Source organism: Coturnix japonica, chromosome 4 (assembly GCF_054131305.1).
Source record: "Coturnix japonica strain WE chromosome 4, WE-NBRP24, whole genome shotgun sequence".
Classification (NCBI taxonomy): Eukaryota; Metazoa; Chordata; class Aves; order Galliformes; family Phasianidae; genus Coturnix; species Coturnix japonica.
In genome coordinates, this window is record NC_140666.1 from 70,830,495 (window position 1) to 70,848,380 (window position 17,886).

General features: G+C 37.3%; 1 protein-coding gene across 7 annotated transcripts in view; it reads left to right on the forward strand.

Annotated features, from left to right (window-relative positions):
* The window catches only part of PDS5A (PDS5 cohesin associated factor A), a 65,324-nt gene that overhangs the window by 16,155 nt on the left and 31,283 nt on the right, over window positions 1-17,886 (forward strand). For all 7 annotated transcript variants that reach the window (XM_015862387.3, XM_015862389.2, XM_085547241.1 and 4 more), the window contains exons 3-10: window positions 11,307-11,510; window positions 11,801-11,887; window positions 12,631-12,728; window positions 13,228-13,354; window positions 14,352-14,432; window positions 15,192-15,332; window positions 16,397-16,512; window positions 17,365-17,459. In XM_015862387.3, coding sequence (XP_015717873.1) covers window positions 11,307-11,510; window positions 11,801-11,887; window positions 12,631-12,728; window positions 13,228-13,354; window positions 14,352-14,432; window positions 15,192-15,332; window positions 16,397-16,512; window positions 17,365-17,459 — 949 coding nt within the window. The remainder of the gene's footprint in view (window positions 1-11,306; window positions 11,511-11,800; window positions 11,888-12,630; window positions 12,729-13,227; window positions 13,355-14,351; window positions 14,433-15,191; window positions 15,333-16,396; window positions 16,513-17,364; window positions 17,460-17,886) is intronic.

Genomic DNA, 17,886 nt, shown 5'->3' on the forward strand with positions numbered 1-17,886 from the left:
GCCACAAATTGCTCACAAATTGCTGATTTCAGCAGCCTATTTTAGATAAACCTCGTTTTAATCTAAATTCAAAATGAATAATTGTGTAACTGTACATTTCTAAATAAATAGTCTGTGGTTTTCTTTTTAAGCAGGGAAATGTCACAAGGTCTGTGCAGTGACCTTTCAGCCTTTGTAGCTTTGGGAAGTTTGCCTGTTTTGAGTTCCTTCTTGTATAGCTACTTATAGGGAATATATCTTTGCTTGGGTAATGAAATAGTAACAGTAGTTGGAAGGCATCAAAATAAAGCAGAAGTGGACGTAGAGTTTAAAAATGAGGAAGTGTTGCCTAATGCCAACAATGCAAGCAGGCGGTAAGAATGGTCTGTGGGCTCTGGCTAGTGGGGAGTGCTGGGTGATGCCTCCATCTGACGTCTGTATTTAGGAAAGAAGGAAAATTGTTGCAGTCTCTGACTTTTTGGGATGTGAGTGATCTTCACATATTTCACTAAGAAAGTCATAACATGAGAAGGCTCTCTACTGTAACTTAGAAGGCAAAGCACTTAAAAGCGTGTTGAAATCTTTCAGCAAAAGTGAATCCTTGCAATAATGTTTTGTTTCTGATATATTGCCTGCTGCTTATCTTGGCAAAATCAGCAGCAATAAAGCTGCAATTGCATATGAGGAATGCTGAGGGACAGGTATGGCAGTTGCTGGCATATTCTAACTAGCCACGAGGCAAAACTCTAACAGAACTGATAAGCAACAGTTGCAGAACTCTTGTGGAAAAAAATGAGTTACTTGAAGTCCTCAAAACATGAGGCAAAGTTCCCAGATAAGACTTCATTAGCTTAAATTAAAATAACTGCAGAAAATAAACAGAAACATGACAGTTTTAGGAGGAAATGTACAATACTGCCCATGCAGGAGGAAGGTACAGTAGAGCTCTGTTTATTTCTATGTATTTACTAAATCAGGTGCCCTCATGTTTTTGGGAAAAGAATATTTACTGCGAGAGGAGGTGATTTTAAATTGCTTCAAGAAGCTGTTTGGTTTGAAAGTGTAATTAACATGTTCAGCAGCTCGAATCAAGTGAAAATCCAGCCTTGACTAGTGATAGGGTATAGATGTAAAATTCCAGGAAATAAAAACAAATCTGAGACAGAGACAGGAATGTGTAAGACTGGTTTGGCATTGGCTTTTTTTCCCCTCCTCTTTTCTATCCCTTTCTCTCAGTCTCCTACATTTTCCTTTTTAAGGCCATTTTGATGGTGACATTATGTAGCAGTTGGATTTCTTGTAGGCTTTCTGTACTGCATTTTTCTACCAATATAGTACTAAGGTACAGAGGCATGTTATCATCTTTTACCAGGCTTATTTCTTAGAAGGTTCATTCCTTCTTGGGAATTGTTCTGTTTCTGAGCACTATGGGTTTGACTTTTATATTTTCATATCAGCAGTGTTAATTCTTTCGATTTCCCACCCATCGATTTTTGTCTGGTTTTGGTGGAAAATTTTAAGAGGGGAAAAATTCCTTAATATCATAAAATCATAGAATTACCCAGGTTGGAAAAGACCTCAAAGATCAAGTCCAACTGCAGCCTAACCATAGTACCCCAACTCTAACAACCCTCTGCTAAATCATATCTCTGAGCACCACATCCAAATGGCTCTTAAACACATCCAGGGAGGGTGACTCAACCACCATCCTGGGAAGCCTATTCCAGTGTTTAACTACCCTTTTTGTAAAGAAGTATTTTTTTATTCTTTTTAATAAGGATTAAAAATCAGTGTTTAATACCAGGGATATATATAGCAGGATTTTCTGATAAAATGATCCTTCACTGGGGAATTGATATTTGTATGAATAGAAAACTTTGCAGTCCAGTTTGATGCATGCAGTAGCTGATAGACCCAGCAGTTGTTTGCTGATCTCTCTGGGCTGAGCGGGGGTGTCCATTCTAGGCAGTGAGTTCTGTGGAGCAGGTTCTGGTTAAGGCACCATCAGTTAGGGTTTGTTGTTGTTTCTGGTTTGCAGTATCAATTTGGATTGTCAATTAATGTTTTGCTGTTTTGTAGTGGGTTGCTTTGTTTGTTTTTACTATTTGGCAATTCTCATTTTTATCCAGTCTTTCACATGGAAATGGAAACTCACCATCTGTGTTCTAGATTATCTCCACTAATGAGAGCCTTCCACTAAGGCTCCAGGCACACAGACAGAATTCTTTGACACAGCTTTATCACCAGGCACAGGTTCATGCTGGGACACCACATCGTTGCCTCCTACAGTTCATTGAGGCTAAGCACAGTCTGCTTCTTAACAAAACCAGAACATGAATGCCACAGCTAAGGAATATTCTCTTGATGATGTTGATACTTTCATGTGCTACTGTACCTGGTGGTACTGTGTGTAATTGCCAGTCATTGAACAGGTTCTGCTAAATAACTTCTAATTTCTTTCTTCTGTTACTGTTGCAGCTGAAGTTCAAGATTACAAATATTTTGCATAATTTTTCTGTTTCAGTCAATGTTTTTCAGTTCAGCATAATTCCCAAGATTGCTGTAGAAACAAAAACTGTATATTCTTAGAAAATAATGGATTGCTTGTTTGTCTCATTTATTGGTTGTGTAGGAGTGCAAGCAGGCCCAGGCATGCCATGCCTATAACATCTTCCTTGTGGATGATTGAGTCAGGAGGACTGGATGATGCACCATGGAACACAACTGCAATGTAGTGTAGTAATGACCATGGATCCGTTCTTTGATATATCATTAGTACTGTAAGAGCAGTCTTCTAGTTGTGTTTTAAAGTACGAGTCTAAGGCTTGAATTTGTTGTGAGAATCCAGACTGAATATTTACTGCAGAATGAAGCCTTGAGTTCAGTTCACAGTGGAAACAAAAATACTTTCTTGTCCAACACCAGTCTCCTGACCTCTGGGTGAGGAAATGAATTATCATACAGCAATAAGTTGGTTATAAAGAAACCTCACTTCCACAGTTTTTATAAAAGTACTTGGGAAACTTCACATGAAAACAGAGACACCTTCACCATAGGGAATACACTTTTGAGATGTTTTTGGTCTTACCCTAACCATATACAGCACTTGCTGGTGTATCTAGGGGGAAAGGTTTAATGAAATGCCTCTGATTGTGTCTTGAATTATGATATTTAAAGAACAGTCTTTTTAGTCCCAATGCAAATACTCCTCTGCTATGTATCTGTAAATGAGGGAGTGAAGGTTCTGAGAAAGCACAATGTTTTCAGTGTTTTAATTTATGAGATGTTAACCTTCTTTGGAGTACTTCAACAATAGTTGGACTTTGGCAGGGAAAACTGGAAAGAATCTTGTTCCAAACCTTTCTAGTAATAAAGACTAGATACCGCTGCAGATTGAATTGCTTAACAAAATTAATATGGGTGCTGTGGCACCATACTAATCATAGATGTCTTCAAGGTGGTATGCCACATAAGTATGGAGAGTGTTGATTAGTATGTCCACTGTCTCTTCCTTCTCATTTTGAGAAGATGTGTACACCCATTTTAAGCTTGTGATTTGATCTGGAGAATTATAGCTTGTATCACAGCAGATTGGGCAACACGGTTTTAAAACCAGGATAACGAAATACTTGGAATAATTTGAGTTTGGTAAGGACAAACTAATAGGATTTCTCAATACCTTTTATAATTCATTATTTTAAAAGATCTTGGATTGAGTGGCCAGGTATCAAAACTGACTGCAAACAAGAAGTAGATTTAAGGAAGCAATTTTTATTAATGACAGAGTGTAGAATGAACCAAGAATATGTAACGTGCTTGATAACTTTTTTTAAGCTGTTTGGGAAATAGGAAGCATGATGAGGTGAATGGGTTTGTTTGCATTCATAGGATTCTGTGAGGATCTCTGTGAGGAGACAAAGAATTCAGAATTATCAATGATCACATCTTATACTTATGTTGGTTTCTAATGAACAGAGTTAAAGATGTGTGTAGGGGAGGCTGGTAGGATTTGAATACAGGTGCCAATTTCAGGCCTCGTGTGCTTGTCACTGCTAAGAGTCTGCATTGCGGAGAAGTGAAGAGCTTGGTTTATCAACCAGAAGGATAAATTCTTCACTCCCTGGTCTTGGCCATTGAATTGTCTTTTCCCATCTGCTGGCCTATCTATGCCTGTCAGAAAACCACCTGGGATGTTCTCTGAGGAGGTTTTCTGTATCAACTCACAGTTACCCAGCAGATGTTGGGGCCAGTGCAAAATAGGTGGTGGCACCGCATGGCCAGAAGCAGGACAGGGTGAGTAACGTGGGAGGGAGAAAAGCAGATGGTGGCAACAAGCAGTTAAACTGGCTCTCTGTGTCACATGGAATCAAAACTGTAAGTACGGGAAAGGGATTTAAACTGCACACTGCTGTGATTCCTGCTTGGCAGGCAGGTCTGAAATTCTGTCTGTGCTTCATCTTGCTGTGGTATTTCATACCCTGTCACTATGTACAGAAGTGAAGTGAAGCAGGGTGTCAGTAAAAGCTGTGCTGGGTACTGTGCTTTTCACTTGGTACCAGCTCTCGACTGAGTTCAAATCAGCAGAGCCAGTCACTGGTTGCTGAAGGTTATTTTTGCCTCTGATCAGTCAGTTCCAAGGGAAGCTCTCTTAAATTCCTGGCCGTTAACACTGGTTATTAATCTACTTTCTCCTTATTGACAAATGTTAGTACCTTCAGAACAAACAGAAGCATGATCTATTTGGATGGAGTTCTTTAACAGTTTGACAGTCTCTTTCAAAACAGGGGAGAGATGAAAAAGGTCTCGTACAATAGTCAGTATAAATGAATTTACAGGATGTTCACATAAGGATGTTACTCCTCATAAGGCCTGTGCTCCAGACCCCTCGCCAGCTTTGTTGCCCATCTTTGAACTCATTCCAGGGCTTCAGTGACTTTCTTGCAGTGAGGGGCCCAAAACTGGACACAGAACTCAAGGTGCGGCATCACCAGAGCTGAATATAGGTGGGCAATAATAATAATTGCACTGCCTCTCCCAAGTTTGTAACAGTATTTGTTTTTTTGGTTTGGTTCTGATGTGGTATGTGTGTGATGTTTATATTCATCGCGTAGTTACTTTTAAATCTTTAAGTATCAAGAAAGTTGTTTCAAATAAATGAGCTACTCAATGTATTGCTTTTCTGTAAGTAGCAGTCAATGTATTTGCTTTTTCTTAAGTCAGGTTAGTTTCTGGGGTTTTAGAAAATATTCTCATTATTGTCCTTACATCAAGCACATCTAATACAGAGCCTGCTGTTTTATGAATGTGGAGATAGCGGTAAATGACAAGACTACTTTGCTTGTGATCTGGCAGTTGGCCAAAGCTGCACAGAAATGCCCTCTGTCCCCAGGGGAGGGACAGCTGCTGAAGCAATTTGTCTGATCACAGGATCACTGCGGTGCAGGCTGCCATTGCTTTACATCTCCTAGCTGGAAACCTTTGTCATTGTAGGCTGGGGAGCAGGGAGTGAAGGAGGAAGCAAATAGTCTTCCACAGAATCACCAAGGTTGGAAAAGACCTACAAGATCATCCTGTCCAACCATCATTGCTTCAGTGTGCTTTGCATAATATTTTGTGTATTTCTTTTTTCCTTTCTGTTTCTGAGTTATTTCGAGTTGCTTAAGGGCAGTGTCAAATAGTGCAGATTATGGATAGAATTAGGAGTGGAAATCAGGCAATCAGTTTCTTCTTTTTAATGTCACTAATGACAACAGCAAAACTTCACAGAAATACATCCTTTCTAGTTCATTTTTTTCTCTGCAATCCACATATGTCCCTTGCTTAATTTGTGTATTTATTTCTGTCAAGTCAGGACCATTAAAAAGGCAATTAAATGAGTCTTTTTTTCTTAGCCTAAATAGCACTCTTATCTTTAAAGTGTGTTAAGTACTTCAGTTTCGGTGGTTGTTTTGGTGAACTAAACAGGTCACAGTCTTTTAGTTGTGTTGTCCCATTGTACAAAAAGGCCTTTTAGACCCCTTTTGCGGCCATCTTCGGTACCTTTCCCAAACTGAATTGTTGTTTTGTGTGTTGTTTTTTCATCAGTGAGGGCAATCAGACTGGAGAGGTGTGTTTCAAATTAGCATTTAGTATTAGTAGCATTTCATGAGTAGTATTACTGTTTTTGCCTTGCCTTGCCTGAAAATGCCTCTTCTGTTTGCATTTTCATTGTTTTCCTGCCATTGGCTTATAAACTCTTAATAGTTGCTTAATAAATGCCCATCTTCTGTTGTTTCCAGCTGATGAGCTCTTAGTAGCACGAGTTGTTGGTTTTAAACACTAGACACATGACTATTTACTATTAGTAGATTAATTTTTGTTATTTCTTTTCGTGCAATATCCTGTCCTATGTGCTGCTGGTCCCTAACTGTCAGTTGTCGTTATTCCTACTTCTAATGCTGCAGTTGTTTATGGGAACAGCAAACAGGGTCAATTCTAACGCCATTCTCAGCTAATAAATTCACTCAGGTCGTGTATGTCCTTTCAAGTTGACACTTAAAAAAAGTCTAAGGAGGAGTGACAATACTGAACTAAACTCCATCTCCTCCAACTTATTTCAGCACGGCTCAGTGTGATGCTCTCCCTGACACTCAGATGGCTTGTAATGGTCTCCCTTGTTTGGAAAGTTGATGGACTTAACAAAGGAAGTTTATTAGGTTAGCAAACTGATTTTGTAAATTCCTTTTTAAGTGTTATCCTGTTTTGCTAAACTTCTTTGTCTATTTAGTCTTTCAAAATTGGTTTGTATTATGAAATTCTTTTGATGTCAGCCTGGGGGTCGTGTTGCTGAATCACCTTTCCTGATAATTAGGTTAATGTTTTCTGTTTTCTGACCATGTGGTATCCTTGTTGTATAAAAAAGAAAGCAAACCAGACCTGTTGCTAAGCGTGTGATTGCAATGTGGGGTATTTATGAATTCTGAAATAGAAATCATCTGGTCCTCCTGATTTGAATGTTTAGAGGGCTTTTAGTCTTACTGCTGTCCACGCAGCAATTTCCTTGTTTCCATATTTACTGGTGGTCCAGCTGATAGGTAAGACTGTAACTGGGATGAACCAAGATCTCTCATGTGTTGCCTACATCATTACTTCTGCAACTGTTGAGAAATGTTTTTCCTAGATAAACGTGTCTGTAGATTTTACTAATGGTCTCAATCAGAGGTCATCACTTACTGTTAGTAGGTAATGCTGACGGCAATCTATGATATTGCTTAAAACATCTAAGGAAAGACATAAAAATTCTTCAATGACAAAATGGAACACTTTAGTATTTGGGTGAACTTTGATACCAGACTTTCTCTTGGCTTTTTTTCCTATGCCAGCCATACTCTTGAAGAGAAAGCTAGACTTTTAGTAAGAATTAGGCACTTCCAGGAGAAAAGTGAGCTGAGGTCTGTAGATGTCATCAGACATCTGTGCTTGGATATAGTCAGTATCTCTTCATTTCACTCCAGCAAGTGTAAGGGATAGCTCAGAGAGATTGGCTTGTGTAGTACGTGTTTTTATGTATTCAGGTAAGCACCTCCCAGAAAGCCTTAAATTCTTCTATTTTCAGTGTGTTCATAATGCATAGAGTGACTTAGCAGAGTTCTCACTAGCTGGAATGAAATGGTTTGCAGTTCTCTTACGTTATGGAAGTGAAATGCTCCAGCTATGCTTGGAGAGCCTGGGAGGGTGGAATCTTAGTGTGATCATTAGAATTTCAAGGCACTGTGGTAAAAATAGCAATAATGAAAATTTCTAGATCAGTTTTAACACTTAGTGAAGTGCCAGTATGTGATAGCTTACTTCATGGAGGTGCGTTTAATCAAGGCAGCATAGATTGAATTTAATCTTAAATGTGAACAGCTGTATTTTGTTTACCTTTGCTAGCAGTTAGTGTGGAAATTGGGTGCTTAATTGTTCAGAAAAGAGTGGATGATGTTACATTAATATATTCAAATACTGCTGTTTTGTCTCCTGATTTTTGCACTGGGGACTATTGTCTGTGGTGGAAACTATTAAGTCTGGTAGGTTTTTACATGATTGGGAATTGCTGCCCTAGCTGGGGTTGGTTCTCCTGTATGGCTGGGCGTTGATTAACCAGCAGTACTGCAGTTTGAAAGAGTGGTGAATTCCTGTTATGGCTTCATCAGTTTTAGTAGGAATGTAGTAACCATCTTAGAGAGCTTGTGAGAAAATAGGACGGATAGCTACAGAAAGGCAGGAGTGTGTCGCAAAGCAAGCTGCTGTATACTATTCTGTTAATGAATAAATGATTTAATCAAATATGCCATATTTTGTACTTCTAAAGGCTTAGGTTGCCTTCTTGAGTATGGTTAGATAACTAATTTTTCAGTTGTGCTTGAGGGCAGGAGTACCAGCCTTGTAACTGATGAAGTTTTGACTGAGTTCTTGGCTTTCTAGCAAGTGCTAAGAGCCAAGTGTATATTGTACTTAATGTCTGGGCTGTTTTTTCTCGTCTGTTTCAACAATGAATCTCTTATGTAGATGAGCAGGTGTTTGGAAGTTGTTCTAGGGTGTAATGCCTTAACCAATGCCAGTAGTTGCTTGGCTTTAGAGAGTACTCCTATGGTGTATGACTTTAGATGCAGTTAGTTACATGTAATCAAGAACTATATAGAATCGTTGAACTTTGACAGAATCAACAGACCCTGTAGGGTGTATGTAAATGCAAGTCTTCAGAAATATTAATGACATTTTCCTGGAATGCTCTACTATTAATTAGCAAGATGTACATGATGCTTTTAACTATTGCATTATCATTTGTAGTTAATTTACTTATACTAATTCTTTTTGTGTGTGTGTGGTATGTGTTTTATATACCCCATACATATGATTTCTTATTTGCCCTGTTTGGGCATCTAGGATTCTAGGTAAAGACCAAGGCGTTATTCTGTTTGGGTGTTGTGTGTGCTCCCAACAGGACATCATGCACCAAAGGCTTTGTAATAAAACAAAAGTCAATACACAAATACAACCAGATATGAGACTAAAAAGAAACAATGGACAAAACATAGATTGTGCACTGAATAACAGTTGCAACTTGCCAATGGCCCAATTACTACCCCAGTGTTGTTTGTAAAAGGAAAGAAGTATCCAGGAGCTCTTTGCAGGAAAGTAGAATGAGGCTTATGGATGTTTGCCGGCAGCTCCTGCTGAATACAAGAGAGCCATGGGAAGATCCACAGACTGTTAGTTTTCAAGCAGGTAACAGTGCTGAATACTAGTTCCATCATTTTAATCCTGGAATATTTCAACACTTTGGTACCAAGTGAGAACATTGTGCAAGTTTCTGCAGCGCTGCACTGCCTTGCCTTGCCTGGTCCTGATATCTCAGAGGAGGCACTTAGGCAAGACTTCTGTGACTTGTCATATGGTTAAAAGAACTGCACGAGTGATTTGAACCCCAAAGGGTGTTATGTTTATGGAGCTTGTGATACCTAGAAGCACAGAGGAGATATGACTTGAGAGAGAGATCTAAAGTTTGCTTGTATATGTCATCCACACTGGAAGGATTCTTAGTGGGACAAGTTTACATGGCATGGATACAGTTTATCTTTGACCTCCAAACCCGCAGGTGTTTCTGTCCTTTCTACCCTGTTCTTAAAGCCTTCAATAGTATGGTTATCTGAATCTTATACTTAACAACGGTTACAGTTACATTTTTCCTTTGTGTAATTTAGAGTATTCCATGTCCTGCCACCAGCAGACAGAGAGGTAGTTACTTTTCTTACTGAAAGAATCTGGTAGATTTTGAAGTCTAGGGTTTCCGTTTGTTTGTTTTTAAACTGGAGGACCTGAGAAGGACAGGTGGTCTGTGACACTGTAACAGAGACCTGCGCTGTCAGCTGAAAGAAGTCAAACGGGAGTTTAGTTGTAGTTGTGTTTTTGTCCTTTCAGCTAATGCTTCTAAGTGTAGCTTAAGAGTAATCTCAGGGAAACAGGATGATGTAGGTAGAATTGGGATTTTTGTGGGCAGTAGCTTTAAGGTTCTTTTTTGCTCTAGTTGGGTTTTATTCCCACCCACCCTGATTTTTGGTGTTCCTAGATGTTAGGTCATGGGGCAGTCGCAGAATCATAGGAGCTGGAAGGGACCTCCAGACATCATCGAGTCCTACCCTCCAATGATGTCCCTGTTTGAAAAGTTAAACCTGTGGCTCTTTTATTTTTTCAGACTAAATTCTTACTTTCAGTTTTGCCAATTGATTGTGTTGACATTATAAAATCCCAGTGAAATGAAACATTTCAAAATAATTTGATGGCATTTCATGGGAACTAGTTGTTTTTTACTGTGCTAGAGGAAACAAGGAAAAAACATAGTTTTTTCATTATATATAAAAGAATATAGATGCAGTTTGAAGTATGCAGAGAGAGTAGGTCTGCAGAGTTGGATGTTTTACGCGAGGGATGAAATGGTTATCTGGTACCTAGTTCATTTAATTCAGATAAAAGGACTGTTTGCATGTAAAGTAGCTGTTGGTCTCTGTGCCTTGATACAGCCATTGTAAGACTGCCTGCTTGTAGGCTGGTACAGCTGATTGCGCAGCTGCATTACCCTGCCCATATTTTAGGCCAGCTGGCTGAGATGACTTCCAGCTCCTCCTAATGAGGCAAGTCCTCACACTTAAATGTTTTAGGGCTCCAAGCTCATCAATATGTAGCATTTTGTGCTGCACCTCAGGTTCATATTGCCAAAATGAGAAGAGCCGCTGTGTGTTTTTCAGTGTCTTAGTGTAAAACATCGAGTTGACATTTAATTATCATTTAAGCATCAGAGTAATGCTTTTCTCTTTCTGATGTTTGTGCAAACAAAAAGTTGCATTACTGCAACTCAGTGGTCTAAAACGTATTGATATTGTTTCATCTCTTTAGAAAATATTAGGAATGAGACATAGTTGCTCTCTACAACTATCTGAATGGAGGTTGTGGTGAGGTGAGGATAGGCCTCTTTTCCTGCAGAACTAGTGATAGGACTGGAGGGAATGGCCTCAAATTGTGCCAGAGGAATTTCAAATTGAATATTAGAAAAATTTGTTCTTTGAAAGGGTGGTGAGGTGCAGGAATGGGCTGCCCAGGGTGATGGCTGAGTCACCATCCCTGGAAGTGTTCAAGAAACACTTAGATGTGGTACTAAGGGATGTGGTTAATGGGGAAGTGGTGAGTGGATGGTTGAATGGGATGACCTTGGAGATCTTTTCTAACCTTGGTGGTTCTATGATTCTATGAATAATAGCTGAAAGCACTCAAATGAGGTTGTTGGTTTTTTTTCCCCCTGTATTTTCCAGATGGTGGTAAAAACGTTCATGGATATGGACCAGGACTCAGAAGATGAGAAACAGCAGTATCTCCCATTAGCCTTGCACCTTGCATCTGAATTCTTCCTCAGGAATCCCAATAAAGATGTGCGCCTCCTTGTAGCATGTTGCTTGGCTGATATCTTTCGTATCTATGCTCCTGAAGCTCCATATACTTCCCATGACAAACTTAAGGTAAATAATGGCTTTTTCCCTGCCTCGTTCTCCTGTTGCAAATAAAAATTGTTCAGATGTTTTTTAATGCATTTATACTGATACTCAATTTCATTAAAGGGCTCTTGCTTTGGTCCCGTGAGTCAGTGGAGTGTTTTAAAGGCCTGAAATGCATTGTTGATAGATTTCTGTCAGTGCCTAAAATATTTTATATCATGAGCCTGTAAAAGGGAGTAGGTGTCAGTACTAACTGGTTGTATTTTCATTCTCTGCAGAATCTAACTCGTAAATGCCTTCTTGTGTTTTGACAGGACATATTCTTGTTTATTACAAGACAATTAAAAGGCTTGGAGGACACAAAGAGCCCTCAGTTTAACAGATACTTTTACTTGTTAGAGGTAACGTAATAATTGAAACTTTAAGTAGATGCTGCTTTCTCTGTGATTCTAAGAAATGTAATAGATCTTACCTGCCCGATTTACAGCTGTTTGTAGTGTAAGTGATAGCAGACAAATGTTCAATAAATTGCTTCTTTTAGCAATTAAAATTTAATAGGTATTTAATGAGTTCATGCTGCCTATAGTTGAGGTTGTGTTAAAATGATTGATATTTATCAGTGTTTAGCCTTTATCTTGCAATTTTAGGCATCGGTTTCTTTTTGTATTGTGTACCCTTAAGGTTTTATTACCTTGTAAAGAGAAAAAAATTAATTGCTGTTTAAAATGCAAATATTCTTATATTGATAGTGGGACTAGAAATGTTGGGATTTTATCAGTGTACATTTAGAAAGTGCTTTGTCTTAAAAGATTTTATTAATTAAAAAAAAAAAACAACCCAGCATCGTTTCATACCATGAATTCAAAATAAGTTTAGATATAACGTTACTGTGCTAACAGATTCTGTCAATCTGCTTTTGTACTTAAGAAATCAGATCGTTCTCTAATTTTTCTGGTGGTTGTATACTGCAAAGCCCCTTTGTGTTAAGAGCTGTATATATGCAAAGCAAATATCCAGTCTCTTTCTCCAAAGGGTTTTTTATTGTATAATATTTTTATCTGAATAGAAGAAAAAGTAACTAACATGATTATACTTAAGTGATTTGCAAAGTTTTAATATCCTGAATATCCTATTTTTGTTTTAGAATTTAGCTTGGGTTAAATCTTACAACATCTGCTTTGAGTTGGAAGATTGCAATGAAATTTTTATTCAGCTTTTTAGGACTCTTTTTTCAGTTATCAAGTAAGTTGAATCACTTCAATTTTATTAAACTGTCAAAATATCATCAGATCTGGGGATAGACTGAATCCTTACGTAGCCTACAAATGAATAGATCTGAACAGAACAAGTCTCCCTTCCTCCAAACGAGGAGATAATAGGAAAGCAAATGAGTACAAATTACTGGCAATATAGAGGCGTGTTTCTAAAAGCAGACATTTCTGACTTGTTAAAATTTCTATGTTGCAATGCTATACTTCATTCTGACTTCTGTGCATTTTTATTTCTGTGGTTGGATGTTTGCTTCTCTTGGGTTTCCCTTCTTAAAGCAAAGCTAGAGTATTCTAGGTTTTTGAATATTTCTAGAACAGAGGGAAATCTGAATAGTTGTGCTGATATTTTCAATAGTTGAAAAAGCAAGAGCTGATCTCTGTTTAGTGTTCATCCATTGCCTCTTGAAGGGCTATTAGTATTTGTCAGTTTCTGAAAACTTTGACTTGATAATATGCTTTTATCTTCTTAGTAATAGCCACAACCAGAAGGTACAAATGCATATGCTGGATTTGATGAGTTCTATCATCATGGAAGGCGATGGAGTAACTCAGGAGCTGCTGGACTCCATTTTGATTAACCTCATTCCTGCACACAAGGTCTGCAAAGTAAAACATTATAACAGTATATCATTATAACAATTTTAATTGCCTTTACCTTGCTTATATCTCTGCACACTTCAGGTTACCCATGACAGTTGTAGTTTTTCAAGCCTTGTTACAGTGGACTGAAAATTATCATTAGGATTTGTTTAGTGCTGTTTCTTTGCTGTGTCTGGATTACTCATTATTAAGAAATTCTGTACTTAAACAGGAACAAAGCACACATTTTTACTTCCAATAAATATATGTATTGGAAATGTATATTTGTTTCCATATATTTATGGATTATGCCATTTTTATGGGTGATGCCACTTTTACTTCCAATAAATACATGTATTGGAGACATAAATATATAAATATATATTTATATATAAATATGTAAATATATATTTCCCCAGGCTTCTGTGGAGACATGTTTTTTGCCTCTACTTGTCAGTCAAATTCTCTTCCACCTCCCTGTTATTTTTTTCCTGCTTCTTTCCCATCTTAAGCTTTTGTCTTAATAAATCCTATTCTTACCTAACACATGTTAGTTTTCTAGTTCAGCTAGTTGCTTTTAAGTCTCTGTACTCTTTTATGAAATCCATGTTTTCAACTTTTCTAGAATTCCACATCCCTTTAGCTGTAAGTGACCCTCCTTTTCTGTGACAGGTCATACATACATGAAGCCATGAGATGCAGTGTCGTAGTACCAGCTCCTTTCTATTGACAGCAATGTGATGTATTATTAGAATCCCTAATGGCAGGGGAGGCCTCTTAACTATGGAAGGGCTATTTGGTCACTTGTTTCTCCTTAATACCAGTTGATGAGAGCTTTGTTTTTGTCATCTTGTCAGCTAAAAGAACATGAGAGAATCGTTCTCAGTGTAGACTTGCCAAATACAATCTTTCTAATAGTCGATCATCCTTATGCTTTATCTGTGTTTTATTTGCAGTAGTTCATAATTTTCAGGGCAATCAGCTTATCCACCCTTCACTTTTTTTTTTCTTCCAGAACCTTAATAAGCAAGCATTTGATCTTGCAAAAGTCCTGCTGAAAAGGACCGTCCAGACCATTGAACCGTGCATTGCCAATGTATGTATATTAATTCACGTTTACTGCAACTAACAATTGTGCTTGTTGATGCTTTGATTTATTGGAGGTTTGTGTATTTAAAAATGATGTTTATAAAAGCCACATTTGGAAATGCAACTGGAAGAATAGCATTTTCTAAATAGGAATCATTAGCTCGCTTGTTTTTTTAATAGAAAGATGTCCCATATAAATGAAGAGGAAGTAGATTTTTTCCATCTCATTCTTAAGCATGTAGATCTAGACTGTGACAACACATTACCTGTCTTGCAATATTATCTGGCACCAAAGAATCCTGTTGCAACAAAAGGAGTTGTTAGTGCTTTTCTATCTAGCAACCAGGCATCCATTGTTAACATTAAAATGTGTTTTTTAGCAATGTTTATGTCAATGAAGGAACAGGGAAGCAGGAAAGAAGGGGACAGCAGACTCTTTAGCAGGGACTGTTGTGATATAAGACAAGGGGAAATGATTTCAAACTTAAGTAGCCTAGATTTAGGTTCAATATAAGGATGAAGTCTTTTACAATGAGGGTGATGTGGTACTGGTGTATATTGCCCAGAGAGGTGGAGGATACCCCATCCCTGGAGGCATTCAACACCAGGTTAGGTGGAGCTCTGAGCAACCTGATTGAACTGTAGGTGTCCCTGTTCATTGCAGGGGACTGGACTAGGTGGCCTTTAAAGGTCCCTTCCTACTCTTAAGTATTCTATGATTCCATGATTCTATGAAATCTGCTAAATAATAATGCTTTCATTCTAGTTTTTTAACCAGGTTCTGGTACTGGGAAAGTCTTCAGTAAGTGACTTATCAGAGCATGTATTTGACTTGATACAAGAGCTTTTTGCCATAGATCCTCACTTACTGCTGTCTGTCATGCCCCAGCTTGAATTCAAACTGAAGGTAGGTTGCAATGTAGGTTGGGTGGGACAAGTAATAAAATTCAAATGGATATTAAAGTGTGAGGTGCTGTAGATGAATAATTGTTCATTAGCATGATAGAAATTTTAGTTGTCATTTTTGTTTAATATTATATTTGTTGTTAAAATAAAGGCACCAAAGCATTAAATCAAACTGTGTACTTTCTGCGCTTACAAATGCATATTATGTGTGCACACAAAATATAAAATCATTGAAGTCATGAATCCATATGGTCTGGCATGAATGCTGTATGTTCTTAATCTTTGGATTTCACTTCAAGTTTGTGAAGTAATTGGGATGTGACTGGCTTACCTCATGGAACGGAAAGCTGCCAGCTTCCATATCAATTTGCAGTATTTCAGTTTGTGAAATAATAATGTTTTAATAATAGAGGAATTGTTTCCAAATATTTTGTCGTGTTCTTAATAATCATCCGCAATTCAGCTGACTGATTGTGAATCTTTGGAGATGGTTAATGTATCCTTTTGTTTTGTTTTTAAATTAGAAAGGTGTGTCTGGGTAAGCAGATAGTGGAAAGAATTGTGAAGCGTGTGTTTGCTCACATAGGGTTCTGACAATGAAAAATAAGGAATAGGTAACCTATGAAACTACATCAGTTTATTTTAGTATCTTTTCTTTGTGCACATCTTCTTTGAAAATCTTAGATGCTATTTATTTTTCACATGCATAGAAGTCTTAAGTGTGTTTTAAAGTGAAAATGAGACCATTTGCTGTTGAAATTGTTAGAAATACATTTTATTCAAACTGGTTTATAGGTTTGTTTGTATTCCCGAGAGGCATTTTCAAACCATAGTCTTCTAATCGATTACTAATAATTTAAACTTTGGGCTTATATACAGGTTGTGTGTGTATTTAATTATATTTCTTTAATAATCTAATTTAATTGGAGTAATTGGAGTTTATTAAAAAATATTTCGAACTTTATAGTCTAAACTATAAATACATAAGGAAACGGAAGCCATAAGCTGTTATTAAGATATCACAGGTAATGAATTGCAGTTTCTTTTTCATTTTTTGCTTTTCAGAGCAATGATGGAGAAGAACGTTTGGCTGTTGTTCGACTCTTGGCTAAACTCTTTGGCTCTAAAGATTCTGATCTGGCCACACAAAATCGTCCTCTTTGGCAGTGCTTTCTTGGGCGGTAGGAGAAATAGTGACAGAATTCTGAGTTTTCATACTTGTGCTGAATTTTCTTGATAGTGTTTTGATTTTGTGTTGTTAGGGAATGTAACTGTTTGTATTTGAACAAGTTTTTTCATTAAGTCTTTGAAGCAGAGAGTTGCATAGGGTTGCATATTGAAATAAAAAGCCTGAATGATTACTGCTATATTCCTATGAGGATATGGGTTAGATAAACAGCTACATTAGATGCATGGTATAAATTACACAGTATGAAATTCCAGACAATACTGTCATGTTTACTGCAACTATTTGTTTTATTTGGCATTTATCTTCTGAATGAGGTCATTTACTTTAAAGTAAATACAGAAATTCATCGTTAAAAAAACAAATGTTTTTAAATGATACGTGTTATATGGACATATACATACATTCTTTGTAATTTCATATATTTATATAGTATCTGTATACATACAAAATATTTACTATATAGTGATGATTGATGGTGAATGTATGACAGAGAGAAATTTGTCACTGAATGAAAACAAATGGGCCAACATTTCATGTGCAATATAGTGTGTTTATGCTTTAATTTTAGTTCTAACTTTATTTCATAAGTAGTAACAAACTTATCTGAGGTACATTATGAATAGTAGATGATCATTATGGTCCTTTTCAACCCAGGCCATTCTATGATTTTATGCTTCCCTGATTATGGAAATAAATCTGGAATGTTTGTAGTATATTATTTTGTCATCTAAAAGCATTCCAATAATTAATGGGACATACTACCAACACATGTTACTACATAGAGAATAATCTTGATTTGCAAGGCTAATTAAAAATTAACATTCATAGTCTTCTGTCTCTCTAGGTTCAATGATATCCATGTCCCTGTGAGATTAGAGAGTGTGAAATTCGCCAGTCATTGTTTAATGAACCATCCAGACTTAGCAAAAGACCTCACTGGTGAGATGCTTCTTCTGGTATTTAGAATGATTTAAGAAATGAGCAGGGTAAAATGTAATTACTTCTGTATTTAACAGTAAAGTTCTAAAATGTATCAGTCCAATGCTTGACACTGAATGGGGTAGCTTACTAATGTATAATCACTTTCCACTGAAAACAAGCCTATGAGGAAAAAGCATGCGTGAGCATGGAATGCATGACACTGTGTGGCCTTTGCAATGAATCCTCAAGAAGCTGCCCATTGCAGTTTTCAAGTATTTTCAGATTCTATAGCAAGTTTTTCTACACGAAGGCAAACATTCTGCAACGTAAAGAATTATTTTCAAAAACAGGTGGTGTGTTCCTCAGTGCTCTTTTCCATTGAGTTTAGAAAAAGTTTGTTCCTTCAGTTCCTCATCGTTCTAACTATGAGCAGAATTTCAGATGT